The sequence below is a fragment of the Typopeltis vanoorti genome, chromosome 23 (genome assembly GCF_054136105.1).
Source record: "Typopeltis vanoorti isolate ZY-2024b chromosome 23, IOZ_Tvanoo_1.0, whole genome shotgun sequence".
NCBI lineage: Eukaryota > Metazoa > Arthropoda > Arachnida > Uropygi > Thelyphonidae > Typopeltis > Typopeltis vanoorti.
The window spans coordinates 30,092,704-30,111,617 of NC_143571.1; the positions used below are offsets into that span (position 1 = coordinate 30,092,704).

Genomic DNA, 18,914 nt, shown 5'->3' on the forward strand with positions numbered 1-18,914 from the left:
TTCCATTTCTTAATGGCCTTCTTTTTAGCTATGCTCACATCACTCAGCAATTTTTATTACATGGTTTTATGCACATGAAGTGGTGACCTTGTGACTCCTAAAATTGTTATCTGAAGTTTGCTTTTGTTGAAAACTTTCATGCTTGCTTGCACTGAGGTAGCCTTAGCATTGTGATTGCTACATTTTTTTTCATATGTTTTCTGATTTGAAATTGTTAGAATCTTGAATTTATGTTGCACTATTAAAGTAAAAAAATTCTAAATTGTTATGAAGTTAACACAACATACAAGAATCTCATTTTTGGTATGTAGTTTTAAATGCCATCTTTATAAAAATCTTGTACTGGTTCTTTAACTTTGATAAAGTACTTAATTAAGAATAAGAATTTCCTACAAAAGTTATTTTTTTTAAAAAAGCTACATTGTTATTTTTGATTGAAGATCACATATTTGTTGGCATATTCATTAATTCTGAGTTGCTGTTTTTAGCTTGTACTTTGTAATGCATGTTTTTTTTTTTTTTTTGCCAAATATATGCATCTTTTCGTCTGTGACTTATATTATATCAGTAATAATAAGCTTTTTATATAATCCATATTAATTTTATCTTTATTTTACTAAATTTCTTAAAATGTGACAATCGAAAATATAATTTGAATATAAACTCATTCAAGAAAACAGCATGCATTCTCAGAAAAAAAAAGTGATATATGTTTTTGAAGCGAACCATAATTCTTTTATATATTTTTCTTTATAAGATTAAACAAATACATGGTCTCTGCACTTTGTTATTTGCACACACAAAGAACTACAACAGTGAACTTTACTTAGTACTGAAATCCGTGTGATTAATTCTTCTTATTAATATGTAAATTGCATGATGCTTTGCATGCATTATTGTGCTTTTATTAGTTGAATAATTAGTTCCTAGATTTATATTGACAGCCCAACATTTTTCATCAATGGATAATTTGCACATTTTCAAGAAAACATCTTATATATTTTTCAGCATCTGGAGTTACTGTTTATCATAGTGCAGAAAACTTAGAAGCTGGTGATACCCTTGAAACTCAGCAAGCAATATTTGCTCAGAGGTTAATGCCAATCAGTGAAAGTAATTCCAATATTCATTCATCTAGTCACGAATTGTGTAATATGGACAAGTGCTCACTTAAGAAACCTGAAGGAATGGAAACATCATCCTCAATGTTTTCCTTTGTAAGTTCATTATAATTTTTGTATGAATAATTTATTCTTATTACTTAAGAAAATCATTTAATGGTGTTTGTCTTAAGGAAATAATCTGGAAAGACTTTAATTTTAATAATTATTTCTTATTCAAGAGTTAGTTCATGAGATGCGTTTTACATAAGTGAAACATATGTTGTGTTTATTTAATAAACAAAAACATCCATTTTAGCAAACATTGCAAGCCAAGATATATGCTAGGGTGACAAGTGCTTGCAGTAGGCAAATCCCAGAGATGTGGAAAGAGGGAAAATCGTTTCACTTTATGAAGGTAGTAATAAGACTGAGGCTACAATTATTGTCCTATTTGTGTGTCTGGAATTGGGTTGAGGTGAGGTGTTGGAGAGGTGGGTATGAGGGACAAGGATACAGAATCAGGAGGTTGATGATGAAACATATTCTCTATAAGAGTCAGCATGGATTTTTAAAAGGAAAGTCAAGTCATGTTTTTTCAGTCTACTTATTTGCTTCAACAAAGTGATAAATGTCATAATGAAGGTTTATTTTCTTGATCATATGAATTAGTACAATAATATTTGGTTTACAGATCAAGTATTGATAAAATTTATTAACTCTACCAACTAGTTTTCGCCACACTTTAACTGTTAGCATCTTCAGGGCACTGACATATAGGCTTAAAACAATCTCACAATTATGAGTAACTGTAAAACCGACAAGAATAATTACTGACAAGAAATAAAATAGTAATTATATTTGTAATTATTCTTGTCAGTTTTACAGTTACTCATAATTGTGAGATTGTTTTAAGCCTATATGTCAGTGCCCTGAAGATGCTAACAGTTAAAGTGTGGCGAAACTAGTTGGTAGAGTTAATAAATTTTATCAATACTTGATCTGTAAACCAAATACTAAAGTGATATATTTAGATTTTGTGAAGGCTAGATTGTTGTATAACAGTAACCAAATTAGATAATGAGTTAGTTGGATAGGTTATTGGCTGTCAGATAAATATCTACACGTTCTGTATGGGAAGCAGTATCCTGAAAAGAGGAAGGTCACTAATGGTTTCCAATAGGAGATCATTATTATTTAACTTCTAAGTTAATGATATTGGGACAAGCTTAACTGGAGATATGCAGATGACACAAAGGTGGAGAGAACTATGAGAAATAGAGCTGATGTTGTGGCCTGGCCTTAGAGGAGGATCTGATGAGTGGATAAGTGAGTGGAACTATAGGTTTACTCATGCAAAGTGTAAGGTTCTTAAAATTGATAGGCAAGAATGGAATGCAGAGTATACAATTAATGAGGAAATTTTGAGTAAATGGGAGAAATGTGAGTCCTGGGAGTGGTGATGGAGGCAAGGACCTTAAGTTTAAAGAGTCACATGGATAAAATTGTGAGGACATCATAACAGATTATGAGAAGGATCTTGGCATGTAGAAGCAAAAAAGTAATGGTTTGATTGTAAAAGACCTTGATCAAGCTACATATGGACTAATGTGTACAGATCTGGTCATCTGGTTTTTCAAGGGAATAAGAATATCTTCGAAAGGGTCCAGAGAAGATTGATAAAGTATCATGTCTCTATGATCTAAGATATAAAGATAGATTAAGGAAATACAAGAAGACTTGAATAGATTGAATGGGCACGGGAATGGGGGATGCAAGTTCAATGTTGCAAAATGTAAGGTTTTAAAATTTGGGAAACAAAGGTTGGATGTAGAAATTACGCTTGGTGGGGATATGTTATTGGAGGCAGAGAAAATAAGAGATCTTGGGGTGATAGTGGATAAGGATCTGAAATTTAGGGGACACATTGCCAAAATTGTGAGGACAACACAAAGAATTCTGGGAATGATGCAGAGGACACTGACTGTAGAAGTAAAGAGATTCTTGTTCCATTGGATAAGGTTTTGATTAAGCCACACATGGACTACTGTGCCCAGATTTGGTCACCCGGTTTTCAAAAGGACGAAGAGATGTTGGAAAGGGTCCAGAGGCAACTGACTAAAGTAGTTTCTGATCTCTGGAATCTCGAATATGAGGAAAGGTTGAGAAGATGCAATTTACAGAGTTAAGCTTGTCCCAACTAACTTAGTGGATACGAGGAAGAGGGGTGATATGATAAAGACAAGTTAGTAAGTGGTTGTTATAGGATCAGTGTTGGAGAGGTTTTACAGAAAATGGTGGGTGGTCAGAGTATAGAGGTCATTCCTGGAAGGTGTGAGGAGGTATAAGGAGGGTGTGAGCAGGGGAGTGAGGAGCAGGTTTTTTGCATGCAGAATTGTGAATGATTGGAATGCCTTGCCTGAGAGCATGGTATCTGCAGAGAATTTGAGTGTGTTTAAGGCATAGTATGCCTTAAACACACTCAATGTACTGTGTATGAAAAAGACTTCCTAGATGAGTCTTTGACTCCATGGAGTCTTAGGATAATAATAATAATAATAATAATAATAATAAACACCATTTGCAGAGCCTTGTGAATAGGATTATGAGGAAGGAGAGATGATCAAGACATAACTTGATTAGCAGTAGTTATGAGATTAAATTACTATAACATCACACCTTTAGGGAGTCCAGATTCACGAAAGGGTATTCTACTAGATTGATTTCACAGAACTTGCCATCTTCATTCCTTACTTAATCTACTTTTACCAACTTTTAGCAAACTACTTTCTCTCTCACACACACACACATATGAAGAAGAAGAAAGCTGTTCTGACCATCGCATAATAAGTTTCATTATCAGTAACAAAAATTTAAATGGAATTGACAACAAAAACCATCGCATTAACATCAAATACTTCACCAATAAAACCAACCTAGAGAAAGTTATAAAAGCATTAAAAAGAGAATTTTCAAGCTTAATCTCGGAACATTGTTTTAATGCGAACAGCGAAAAACGGCTCAGCTTAGACAAAAACCTAGCCATCTGGGCATCAGCCACAAACTGATATAGCCTTCCTTGCTTCTGCACTTTCATCAGGTCTGAAAAAATCCAGCGATCAAACACCCAGAACAACCAATAAGATAAACATCGATGGAAGAAAATCAGTACCAACGCACTTAGACGACTATACCCAAGAACATGCAATAACCAAGATTTAAGAGACAGCAGAAGACAGAACTACTATAAAGCCAAATACAGCTATCAGTCCAAAATTACAAATGCAAAAACAGAATCATGGAAAAAATTTTGTACAGTTTCAACCATATCGAATCCTTGGAATTGCATATATAAATTAGCAGCAAGCAAGAACAAGACAACACCTATACTATCAACTATCAAGAAAACAGACTGCACCTACACTAAAAACTTAGCAGAAACTGCAGCTATTATGATAGAGAAATTTATTTCCAATGACGATGAAGAAATCCACAAAACTTACAAAGAATGGAAACATATATAGACTTTCCTGACTCATTTGCAACTAATGAAATCGAGTCAATATTAAGATCAATGGATCCAAGAAAAACTCCTGGAGAAGATGGAATAAGCAGCGACATACTCTTAACAGTGTTTCTCGAATTCCCCGAATTCATAACAACAGTTTACAATAAATAGCTAAAAAGAGGACGATTTCCTTCAATATGGAAACACTCAAAAATTATATCTCTAATCAAACCAGGAAAAGAAACATCCGATGAAATTAACAAATACAAACCAATGAGCCTCATAAATGTTGCTGGTAATGTACTAGAAAAACTTCTAATAAACCGAATAATGCACTACGTCTACTCAAGAAACTTATTAAGCAACAATCAATACGCATTCAGACCACAGTCCAGCACAGTAGATGCAATTATGGAGGTGAAAGAGTTCGCAGAACACGGTCTATAGCAAAAAAAAAAGATGCACTACTGATCTCACTCGATGTACAAGGAGCCTTCGATGCTCTGTGGCGGCCAGCCATAATCAATCAATTAATAGACTTAAAATGCCCTAAAAACTTACTCTACCTTACAAAAAATTATTTTTCAGACAGAAGATCAACTATGACACTAAAAATCACAACTGTAATGAAAAAAAGTCAAACGAGACTGTCCACAAGGTTTCTGCTGTGGGCCAGGTTTCTGGAACATCCAGTACGACTCGCTTTTAAGACTTCCTGTCACTACTGAAACAAAAGTCATAGCCTTTGCCGATGATGCGATGATAATGATTCGAGGACGCGACGGCTTACAGTTAGAGGTAACGGGCAACGAAGAACTCTTTAAAATTGCAGAGTGGGCACGCGAGAAGAAAGAGACCTTCAATAGCACCAAGTCTAAAGTGCTCCACATCTCACAAAAAAAAATCAAAACAACATGTAACAGTCTTCCTAAACGGAGACGTTCTCGAGGTAGCCAGTGAGCTAAAATACTTAGGAGTAACAATAGACGAAAAATTCACCTTCAATAAGCACATTTCATACGTTGCCGAAAAAAGCTTACAAATAGTAAACCTCCTAGCTAAGTCGGCAAGGATTAAGTGAGGGATTAGGCCAATGAGCGTTGAAAACGATATATACTGGTACTATACTACCACTGATATCTTATGCTGCACCTGCCTGGAAACATACACTAAAATCAAAGATAAACTGACAAAAACTAAACAGAGTTCAACGCCTTATAGCCATACACATAATTAAAGCATACAGGACAGTATCTTTCGAGGCAGCTTGCGTTATTGCAGCTCTAACACCGATCTGCCCGAAAATAAAAGAATTATCTCTTATATATGAAGTCACTTCCGGAAGATATATCGAAAGTTACAACATCGATCCAAATTGCTACGAATGTCTACTTCACTACAGTAAGTGGCCTCACCCAGCAAAGAAAACAAATATTATGGAGAAGGAAAGCTCTGAATGTGACGAATTCCAAATATACACTGACGGAAGCAAAACTGAAAGGAACGTCTGTTGTTCTTTCACTGCATACAACAGACAGTCCATTATACAAGAACGCTGCTCTAGACTGCATCCTCTCTGTTCCAACAAACAAACAGAACAACTTGCTAAAGTTCAGTCACTTACATATCTCCAGGAATTAGAACTCAACACCTCTCAACAAAAGACAGCAACAATTTACAGTGATAGTAGAAGCACTATAGATGGCATAAAAACCAGAACAACCATATTGCATTAATAGAACAGACAAGAAATCTGGTTCGAAATCTCACTCTAGATGGATGGGAAATCAAGTTCTGCTGGGTGAAAGCGCATACTGGAATAGCAGGAAATGAGAGAGTGGATCAGTTGGCTAAAGAAGCAGCTAGAAACAAGTTACCAGAAATTCTTGAAATCTGCTATAAAAACACTTGCAAAAGAGAAAAGCCTAGACATGTGGGAAGAAGAATGAAAAACATCAAAAAACGGATTAACAACAAAAGAATTCTTCCCTAGCATCAGAAGCAGACTCCGGCTGAAAAAACATGCCATTTCTCCAGGTTTAACCACGCTACTAACGGGACACGGAAAACTAAGACACTGTCTACACAGATTCCATATCCTGGAATCACCATCATGCATCTGCAGTTCACACCTTCAACAGACTGTTGACCACATACTTTACGACTGTCAGCTGTTGGACTCCATCAGGATACCCCTAATACAACACCTCATCACTTCTGGAGACAAGTGGCCAGTGTCAAAACAGAGACTTATCGAAAAGTATTACATAGAATTAATTAAATTTGCTGATTAAAATCAACTTCCAGTCCTTGATCTAACATAAATACTGATATTATGTGAATTATACTGTATAGTGTTAATATATGTATATATAAAAATATAAATGTAAATATGAAAATTGATACAAAAATATAAATAGAAATGTTAATCAGTACTTGTGAGCTACATATAATATAAGCATTGTAATGCAGTGGAGCATATAGGAATAAATTACCTCCTGGTAGGGTTACTATTGGGAGATTGGGAGGAAAACAAAACACACACACACTCAGTGGCATCTACTTCCTTACCGCTCATAGCATTTTTAGCCTGTGAATTGCATGTTTTTATGTTGCTCCCACCCATAAAAGGTTATTTGGAAATCTTTGGTACATTGGAGATGTTAATGTCAGCTCTTTGCTTTATGCGGATGATGTTATACTTCTAAATAAATCCGCTACAAGTCTGCAAGATTCTCTGACTAAATTGAATAACTGTTGTAATAGATATGGTATGAAGGTCAGCAATAAAAAGACAAAGACAATGAAAATAGGCAGAATCATTGAAAATGTCAACTGTGTTGTGAATGGAGAACCTGTGGAACAAGTAAAACATTTCAGCTACTTAGGCGCGATTTTTAGTGAAGATGGTAAATTCAATATAGAAATAGACAACAAAATCAGCAAAGCTGGTATGGTGGGAAGTCAATTGAATAAATTCATTAATAAGAGAGAAATTAGTCGGAACACTAAATTAGCTGTATACAAGACAGTGTTCAAACCAGTTTTAACTTATGGATCTGAAAACTAGGTCAGAAGTAAAACACTTGACCAAAGACTAGAGACCGCATATATGAGAGTCCTGAGAAAGATTAGAGGTGTGAACAGATGGCATCAATGGCAATATCATATTAAAAATGAGGATATTAGGAAAGAACTTGACATTGTGAGCATCCAGGAATGCGTTAGCAGAGCTAATCTCAGGTGGTATGGTCACTTAAATAGAATGGGAGAGAAAAGATTAGCAAAACAAGTGTTCTCTGCCAGGTTGGCAGAAAAACAACCCAGAGGAAGACCAAGATATAGGTGGATTGATACGGTACAAAGTGCCTTAGATGATAGAAATATAAGATCTGATAATGTTGGAGTCTTGACAAGTAGCAGACTGGTTTGGAAGAAAATTGTAGATAGGAAGTTAGTAATGATGTAATTTTTTCATGTAGTACTATCATATCCTGTACACCCCTTGAGGGTACATGGCAGGAATTTGATGATGATGATATATTTTTTTTTTTTTTTTTTGCATTTTTAATTTATTTTTTACATAGTCTGGAAATTCTACTCTGTGGATCAAACATGGAATTTTTTCCAAGCCACTTCAGACCCCCAATAAGCAGGGTCATGGTCTTACTCTTGGCCTCCCCCCTTACTGTAATTTGTTTGTTAATGATATTTCATGTGGATTGACTGCGGATCTTCAAATGTTTGCTGATGGTGCAAAGTTAGATGGAATTTGATTTGAAATGGATTTGAAAAACCAGCAATATGACATCCAATTGCTTTATAATATTGTATTGTGGAAATTTTATTGTTCAGTCAGGTGATTTTTGTATTTAGAAAGAAGCATTCTAGAAGATATCAAATTTTTGGCTTAGCAGTGTCGACCACCCACATTATGGAATATTCACTGGGGGGGGGGGGTAAATTTGGTCTATTTTTGCTATGAGAGGTTTTTTAATCGGTTCCATCCTCTTAATTCAATGTGGTCTTATGGTCAGTTACAGGGATGACTGGAGACCAATCCCAGACAGAGAAGACCAACTCAAAGCATTTAACTCAGATAAGGCTAACCACCTGAGTATCAGTCATCTTTTTGCTTTAGTTTCAGTTGGTCTTTTGGTTGTTCATCATAGTGATCCTTCCCATCCTTACAGACATGCATGATGCTATGTATTATACATGTCTGTAAGGATGTATGCTTTGCATTATGAGAGATACTAAGGCAAGTGATGTGAAGTCATTAGCCTCTATATACAAGTAGCCCAGTTGTGAAGTTACTTCTTGCACAAACTTTGCTTATACTTGGATGAAGGATTAAACTAAGAATATAATTTTTTGGCATCTTCAGCAAATATTGTTATTATAATTGCAGTGAGGCCAACAGAGCCTCACTGCAATTATAATCTTGAAATCTATGGCAGTATTGTATCCACTCCACTGCCATTTGACTTCCAGAGTACTTTGTATTCTAAATATGTTCTCTTTATGCACTATTAAACTCAAGAGGTGGCATCAACAGTATTATCATGAATGTTCATTCTTTGACCTTTCTCATGTAAATTTTTTATAGCATTTGAAATATTTTTGAATAATATATAGCTATGATTAAAATATTATAATTATCTTTGTTATTTCACAAAATGTTATTTTTAGGAATCTGCTGTGTACTTTGATGATGGAATTCGCCGTATTGACTTTATATTATCCTATTCAATATCTCCTCATGATATAAAAGAAGGTCATGCTGAAGCAAGGAGAATATATGAAGAAAACCTGAAAATGGAAGGGTTAGAATTAGAACATGTGCTTAAGGTATAAATTATAGCTTTTGTCTATATTCTAAATCATTTTAAAATAAGGCTATTGTTTAAATCAGTTTATTTAATTTCAGAGAACTTTTATTTAAATGTTATCCAAAATTTATTATTCTAAATTACTGAAGTACTAAAATTAAAATTTCTGGTTTGTTCGCCGTAATATAATATCATAAATATTATATTACCATCTGTTAATAATTTTTAACATTATTTTATTTTAGGAGGAATTAGAAGTTGTCTTTGTCAAAATACATGCCCCATGGGAAGTACTAAGTCGCTATGGAGAAATTCTGAAATTTAAAATGCCTATGAAAGAGGTAACAATGAAAGATGAAGAATTCTGTAATTACCTGGTTTTAGTTTTGAAATACTATAAAATCTGTTTGTAGTCCAAGAGATTAACCTTTAGGCATTATGGATATGATATATTTATTATTAATATATGGTTATCTCCATGGAGTGGGAAGACTCATTGCAGGAAACACACACGCAATCCCTTATACACACAAAATATATCATTCCCTTCTTAAACTCATTTACTGTCAGGGCACTCACAAGCACTTCTAGTAATCTATTCCACTCATTCACCACTCTCCAAGCAAAAAAAAAAAAAAAATTAGTTTACACAGCCTCAACAACCACACTCTTACACAATTTCCAAGGGTGATCACTAGTTCTCTCTCTCTTTATTATGTATTGAAAAATTTCTTTTGTGTCAATTTTATAGAACCCTTTTAATATCTTATAAGTTTCTGTCATATCCCCTCTTAACTGCTTATTAACTAAACTTTGCAACTCACATGTCTTCAACCTAACCTCATAGGTAGGGAGCATTCCACAGATCATCCGCTGTCACGGTCATCCATCTCTGAATTCTCTCCACCACTACCTCATTCCTAAGAAATCCAGGTGACAATCTGTGCTCAGTAGTCAAAATGCATCCAAATCATAAGCTTATGAAGAGGGATACAACCTCTTTTATCTTTACTTGTCAATGTGTTCTTCAATATCAAAGTAATCTGTTGAGCTATTTTGTCAACTTTTGCAATATATCCTTGGAACTTTGGATCTCTATTCAGTGTACCCCCAAATGCCTGGCATCATCATCTTCCAGTAATGCAGTAGCATCAGTATGATACAAGGTATGTAATTTCTTCATCTCAAAGTGCATTACCTTACATTTTCTTCTTCCTTCTTCAAGCTAACAGTGTCACTAAGATCCTTGATTTTTGCACCTGGGAAACATGCTTTCATCACTTGCTCATTAAATATACCTCTTATCATCTAATCTCCATACAGTATGATATCCTTATTTGCAGTTTTTTGCACTTTCATACTTTCCCTATTCACTTTTTCTTTCATTCTTCTGACTGCTGTGCCACACAACAATTGTTTCTTTAGTCTAGCTTCATTTGCCTGTGTAGAATGTCATAGTTACAGGTGGACTGTCAGTGAATGATCGAGGACAGGCATGATATGCATTGAGCGAATAATCATTAAATATTATTCACTCAATGTCTGGCATCTTTGAACTCCATGGAGACACTTGGATAATAATATTAAAATAATTCCTGAGTGACATAAAATGATACAAATATAAATGTAACCAATTTTCTTTACATTCCTACATATGAATTCATGTAGGATGGAGTAGTTTATTGGTTTCCCAAGTAAAACAGAGTATACTGCTGCTGTTAAAATCATGACATTATAAAATTGCATAATCTCTGGTACTCAACCCCCTTTACATTGGTGGATGAGATAATGAAAAAAACAAATGTTTTGCCAAAGAGCATCAGCAAAAACATTTGCTCGCCAATGCTCTTCACTCAAATGCAACCTCTTGATTGAATATTCTGAGATAAACTTCGTTTGCCACCACCATAGGATTGTGTAGTTCTGTTTTGTATTGGTAGTTTCTCAAGCAATTTGATGGTATACATAATGCTTTTTTTTTATTTAGAAAATTGTCTATTGAATAATATTCAGGGTATTTTGTATAAAATATTTGCTTTATGTGCATTACAAACTGCATGTATTTTTTTTTCTCATCTTCCTGCCACCTGAATTTGGAATAAATTCTTAAATACATTTATTTTCCCTATAGATCTGTTGTCGTGATGGAAAAGTCTTCTCACGTTCATTAAGCATGCGTACAGTAAGCATTGTGTTTTACTAACTAAATATTAATAATAATAATTTCTGTAAATATTTCATTCATGTGAATTAAAAAAAAAATTAACAAGCATCCATTACAAGCCTATTAATAGATATGTGAAAATTTCTATCAAGGTTCATATTTATCCTGTAAAGCAGTGGTACTCAATCCCTTTACATTGGTGGATGAGATGATGAAAAAAACAAATGTTTTGCCAAAGAGCATCAGCAAAACATTTGCTCGCCAATGCTCTTCACTCAAATGCAACCTCTTGACTGAATATTCTGAGATAAACTTCATTTGCCACCACCATAGGATTGTGTAGTTCTGTTCATCATGTTTAAGTTTGATTTACTGTTTTTGTTCATATGGTCATCAATGATCTGTATATGTCATTTCATAATTAGAATATGATGTACTGATGTGGAGAGCTAGCTCAGTTAGTAAAATCATGTGTAGGCAAGCTATATAATTACAGCTGCTTCATTGCTTTAATTACTGAAATGAAAATAATTTGCAAATTAAAATAACTGTTTTAGTGGAAATTATTTTTATCTCAAGTAGGCTACTTAGAAGACACCAATGGATAGAGAGGTTGGAGACCACTGCTGTGTAAAGCACAGCATTACAATTGAAACTCTAATGATTTGAGTGGTTTTAATCATAACCAAATTAATGTACTAATATTACTATTTTTGTGATTTGGTTTTCATTGGGTAAACTTTATAAACCTATTTTTTTAAATAGCAATGTTTACGATGATTTTCAGTAGGCAAATGATCTACTGAATTTCTTTTTTGTATGAAATTTTTTGAACAAATAAAATTTACTTATCTAGTGTACTAATTCATTTCAAATGCTTTTACAGTGTATCATTTCTTCATGCATTGATTTATAAACGTTCCGTAGGCAAAATTAAGTTTCACATCCATGCATGGCAAGATATGACTGTTTACTAATCTAAAAACAAGAAAGAAATGACCTTAAAAAGAATACTTGTTTCTTTTCTTTGTTAGCATGTTTTTTAATACCAGTCATGCCCAAGTAAATTTAATCATGCTTGTAGGTGTATTCATAAATGATTGTCGCAAAAAATTTGAAATCCATTTTTTTTATATATGTACTTTCTTATTAAAAAAATGACAGTCATTAGAAAGACCAGACATATTTACATTTAGAATTTAACTACATTGTGATAGGAGGAATTTCAATGACTTCTCTCCCTGCCCTCAAAATAAGGCTAAAATTAGCCAGTTTTAGATAGAGGTTAATAATATTAATAATATCCCCCCCTCCCCCCAAGTAGTTCTTTTTTTTTTCTCCTCTGTAAAAGAAGAAAACTGGCCTGAAAATGTGCAGTTTGGACAGACATAAAGGTATCTTATTGATAGCTCTAAGCAAGTTCGACTAAGTTATGAATATTTATTTTGTTTGCTTGTATGATTTGTAATATTCATTAACTTTGCTGAGACTATTAACTCTTGCTATTTGCATGCCAACATTTCTGCACTAACTGCAGCTTACAGTTCTCTAATTTTGTCATTTAACTTTTGTAGTAAAATGACTTTTAATATGCTCTGTGATTTTACCGAAACATAAGTTAACGTTATGAAAAAGAACAATAGTAGTTAAGGAAAGAAAGGAATGGTACAGGAAGCAGAGACAATTCCTTATACCATGCTCACTAATGATCCTATCTAAGTCAGGTTAAAAGGCTAAACACTCCTAGATGAAGTCATCATTTGGAATGCAGAATTCAGAAAGTAACTGTGGGCTTACAGTTGCCATCTATCTAGACCATATGGCCTTCTTATAAATCTCCTTTGTATATCAAAACATATATCAAAACTTTGTATATCAAATGGTAGATTTTGTGATATCCTCACAGGATGTAGTTGTGAATAAGACCTGAAGAGCAAGTCTTGTTTTAGTAATCTGCTTATGTTTTATGATATGGTTACGAATGTGTTCGATATGGAAGAATCATATAAAGTGATATTCTTGGACTTTGCAAAAGCATTTGATAGATTACCACATCATAAGTTGGTGTACAAGCTTTAGAGGATAGAAATAGATAGTATATTGGTTAGATGGATTGGAGATTGACTCTCTGCACAATATGAGCAAGTTGTGTATGATGGAGCCATGTCTCAGAAAAGGAAGGTGACCAGTGGTCTACCTCAGGATTCTCTTTCTTGGGCCCCTGCTGTTTAACTTATTTGTTAATGATATTTCATGTGGATTGACTGGGGATCTTCAAATGTTTGACGATGGTGCAAAGTTAGTTAGAATTATCAGGAGTAGTGCTGTTGTTAATTTTCTACAGGAAGGTTTGAATAGACTTTTAGCTTGGGCAAATGAGTGGGGGTTGCAGTTTTAATATTAATAAATGCAAGGTTTCAAATAGGTGCATTCCTTCCAGTTGTTTGTGAGTGTGATGCACATGAAAAGAAAGTGAAATGATTTATCAAAGAATCAGATCAAACAGAACAGTGCTGTGTGAAATAATGAAGAATTGTGGAGTATGCAACAGAAATGTCATAAAATTAAAGTGACAGTTTTGATAATATTGTTAATATATTAAAAGAATTTGTTATTTTTCCAATAACAATTGCTTCTTATTGAGGATTTTTAGTTAATATACATTTTTAGGTTCAATATCGATGTAGTCCTTGATAACTTGTTTTGTTGTTGTTTGTTTTTGGATAACTATTCTAGGTAAGCATATTCTTATGAATTACTTTAAAGAGATTTGTTTGTTAATCGAATTTAAGTTTTATACGATGTAATTTTTAATAATTTCTTTATTAATTTTCAATAATATTTTATTATGTTTTCACTATTTTTTTTAATAAGTTAGTGAAAAGTAAATAAAAAGTTGTGGGAAGACTTAGGTAAGAGTACTGTAAAATCAAATTTTGAATAAAGTATTTATTCATTTTTTTAAGATGCTATTTTACAATGTACTAAATAAAAATTGAAGAGCTTAATTATTTTTTCTTGTGCTTGAAAAACATAGTTTTTTAATGTGAAAACATTGTCAAAATCAATAAATGAATGTAAATAGAACTGTGGTAGTTTTTAATTTATGTGATAGGTTAATCATCAAATATTAGTCTTTTGGAAAAATGAGGCGAGTATCTTGTGAAGTGCATAACTATTAGCAGATTATCTAAAAGCTGTCCTCGTATTATTATTATTATTATTATCATTATCAACACCCGACCTCCATGGAGTCAGAGACTCATCATGGGAGGTACTCACTATTGCATACAATGCTCATCCAACTGTGTCTTAAACCGATTCAATGTGTCTACATGCACAATACACTCAGGCAGTGCATTCCACTCACCAACCACCCTCCATGCAAAGAACCTGCTTCTCATTCCTTTGCTCACACCCTCCTTATACAGTTTTCAGCAATGGCCTCTTGTTCTACTTCTCTCTCCCATTCTATGAAAAATCTCTTCTATGTCTACCTGATAACAACCCTTGACCAGTTTATTATGTTGGAGGTTTAATGGATTTTTTACAACACTCAAAAAGAATTAAAACAGAATTTAATACTTCCTATATTTCGTCCTAGTCACTAGGACATCTACGGGGATTACAAAAACAATTAATGTAACATGCACGCAAAAACTTACAATACTAAGCCCAACCACGTGGGTGACACTAAAGTCCTATCTAGGTGGAGCGCCCTCTAAGGGCGGTAGTAGGTGGCCTGGAATGTAAGGTGGGACCTCTGGTGATGAGTGTTTCCCAAATCTTCGGAAGCTTAATGCAACCGTATTTATTAAGATTTGGTTGGTTTCTGAGAGCTGCTGCTGCTGCTGCTGCTTCTAAGAAAAGTCTCTCTTTCTTGAATTTGCTGTGGTGGAGCATGGTGGTTTTCTTCCATGATACTCTGTGGGTGATAGAGGGAACCGCCATGGGTTCCCCCCCTCTCACCCCCCCCCCTTGCCAATTTCTATATGGAAGATTTCGAAAAACGAGCCATAGACTCTGCCCCACTCAAACCTTCTATCTGGCTAAGATATGTAGATGATGTGTTCTCTATTTGGCCTCATGGCCCAGACACGTTAGACTCCTTCCTCAGTCATCTCAATAGCCTACATCCAAGAATCCAGTTTACTATGGAAAAGGAAAAGAACAATTGTTTACCCTTCCTAGACACCTTAGTCACACGTCTGCCTAATGATGCACTTGCCTTCACTGTATACAGAAAACCCACACACACAGGCAGATACATTCACAAACTCTCCCACCACCACCCCTCGCAACAATATGGCATCATTAAAACTCTTACCAAGAGAGCCCACAATCTTTGTTCCAGTGGAACTGCCCTCACTACTGAGCTTAACCACATACACAGAACTTTCCTCTCCAATGGCTACAGCGAACACAGTATCAAAAAAATAATCAATTCCTCCCCCATTCCCCGTCCCTCTCGTCAACAAGATTTTAAAAATGCCATCACCATACCCTACATCCGTGGCACTTTGGAAAAAATAGTCAAGATACTAAAAAAGTATCACCTACACACAGCATATAAGCCCTACCACAAACTTGCTACCCTTATTTGTTCTACGAAAGATCAGCTCCCTCCTCTCTCTCTGCCTGGAGTTTACAAAGTACCCTGTTCCTGTAAGCTTGCGTACTTTGGACAGACAGGCAGATCAGCATCCATCCGCCTGGAGGAACACAAGTCGTACATCGTTAAACACAACTATGGCCATTCAGGCTTGGCTGACCATGTTTTGGACACCACCCACAGAGTATCATGGAAGAAAACCACCATGCTCGACCACAGCAAATTCAAGAAAGAGAGAGACTTTTCTTAGAAGCAGCAGCAGCAGCAGCTCTCAGAAACTAACCAAATCTTAATAAATATGGTTGCATTAAGCTTCCGAAGATTTGGGAAACACTCATCACCAGAGGTCCCACCTTACATTCCAGGCCACCTACTACCGCCCTTAGAGGGCGCTCCACCTAGATAGGACTTTAGTGTCACCCACGTGGTTGGGCTTAGTATTGTAAGTTTTTGCGTGCATGTTACATTAATTGTTTTTGTAATCCCCGTAGATGTCCTAGTGACTAGGACGAAATATGGGAAGTATTAAATTCTATTTTAATTCTTTTTGAGTGTTGTAAAAAATCCATTAAACCTCCAACATAATGTCTTCACAGCACTTAAGCCTCTACACAAGAATCCTTGACCAGTTTATATGTCTCAATCATATTCCCCCCCCCCCCCTTCTTCTTCCTATTCACAAGGCTCTGCAACTTGCATTCTCTCAATCTGTCCTCATACTCCACATTCCAAAGACCACTGACTACCTTTCTGAATCTTCTCTGTACCCTTTCCAACATATCCTCGTCACCATGAAAGCCAGGCGACCAAATCTTTGCACAATAATCCATATGAGGCCTGATCAAGGCCTTATACAATGGAATCATAACCTCTCTATTTCTGCATGTTAGGGTTCTCTGCATCATTGCCATTATTCGGTGTGATGTCTTCACAACTTGTGCAATGTGGCCCCTGAATTTCAGGTCCTGGTCCATCATCACTCCTAGATCTCTCATCTCCTCTGCTTCTTTTGAATTTTCCCCACCAAGTGTATACTTTACTTACAGAATCTCAAAACCTTACACTTGGCAACATTGAACTGATAGTTCCACTTACCTGCCCATTCATGTAATCTACTCAAGTCCTCTTCAATTTGTATGTTAATGATATTGGGTTGGGTTTGTCTAGTGATAAACCCAACCCAATATCATTAACATACAAATTGAACAACAATTATCCCAAAACTGATCCCTGTGGCACACACCACTGGTGACCTTTCTCTTTCAAAGTACTGCACCCCCATATACAACTTTCTGATACCTATCTGACAGCCAGTCACTGATCCAACACAGACGTCTGTTATCCAATCCCATTGTTTTTCAATTTATTTAAGAGCTTGTCATGTGGCAGTCTATCAAAAGCCTTTGCAAAATCCAAGTATACCACTGTATATGCATCTCCTCTGTCCAAAGTATTTGTCACCTTGTTATAGTACACAAGTAAGTTAGTGAAACATGATCTCCCCTTAACAAACTCATGCTGATATCCACAGAGAATACTGCTGTTATCAACCCATTTCTGTATCCTACTTCTCACCAATCTCTCCAGGACCTTTACCACAACTCCAGATATACAGACTGGTCTAATTTGAAGCTACAGCCTTATCACCACCTTTATGCAGTGGAACAATTTTACCCTCCTTCCACTCCCTTGGAACCTGTGCTGTTGCAAAACTCTTGTTAAACAGGCATGCCAATGCTACTCCAGTTCCCTGGAACATTCTCTTAAGATGAGTGGTGATATTTCATCAAATTCTATCGCCTTATTAACATCAAGGTTATTTATTTCCTCAAATACCTCCTGCTCACTCACAATTAAGCTATCCTCCCCTATGTCCTCTACACTTGAGTTTCTCATGATTCCACCCTGATCAGGATGAAACACTTATAAATTGATCACTGAATACTCAACAATTTCTTCTGCAACAGTTACCATTCTACCACTTTCATCCCTTAACTTCATCATTCCATGATCATTCTTCCTTCTACTTGCCACATATCTAAAAAAAAAAACTCTCTAGGGTGTTTCTTAGCCTGATTTGCCAAAAGTAGAGCATGAGAATATTTCAATCTCATACTCTACTTTTGTTTTCCTTACTAACTGAGTCACCCTCCTGGCCTGTTCTTTATATTCTTCATGTGACTGATTACCATTATTCATCTTGTACTTCCTCCAAAGGACTTTCTTTTTCCAGATTTCATGCTTAAACTCCACATTCATCCATTTTACACCAGCCTTTTGGCCTTTGGGATACATTCATACATTGATGCTGTTATGTATTTCTTTATAGGTTCCCATGCAGCATTTTTGTAGGAAAAAAGTTGTTGGTTAAATAATTTAGTTAATAATAATAAAGTAGTAAATCTAGCACAATTATATTTTACTACAGATGAACTATTTTATTTTAGGTTCCAGAATTTGATATATCCAAATATTATGAAAATCAAAAATCTTCTGGTTTGACACAGTCAGTCAGTGATCTTTTCCATCCAAATTCAAGTGTCTTCTGCTGGAAAGATAAACGTTTCTCTACTGTCTATACTAGGGACAAAGATTACTTGTAAATGTTTAATTGTTTTATATTTTGTTATGTTCACTTTAAATTAATATATTTATTTGAGCAAAACAATGTATATATGTAGTAAAATGAATAATTTTG

The 18,914-nt window shown here is 35.0% G+C and overlaps 1 protein-coding gene across 5 annotated transcripts in view; it reads left to right on the top strand.

Moving 5' to 3' along the window:
• LOC150093725 (anoctamin-5-like) overlaps nt 1–18,914 on the top strand; it is a 276,581-nt gene that overhangs the window by 62,025 nt on the left and 195,642 nt on the right. For 4 of the 5 annotated variants that reach the window (XM_090413123.1, XM_090413120.1, XM_090413122.1 and 1 more), the window contains 5 exons: nt 1,009–1,217; nt 9,301–9,459; nt 9,686–9,781; nt 11,572–11,622; nt 18,664–18,815. In XM_090413123.1, the coding sequence (XP_090269249.1) occupies nt 1,009–1,217; nt 9,301–9,459; nt 9,686–9,781; nt 11,572–11,622; nt 18,664–18,815 (667 nt within the window). The remainder of the gene's footprint in view (nt 1–1,008; nt 1,218–9,300; nt 9,460–9,685; nt 9,782–11,571; nt 11,623–18,663; nt 18,816–18,914) is intronic. The other variant, XM_090413121.1, reaches the window with a different exon arrangement.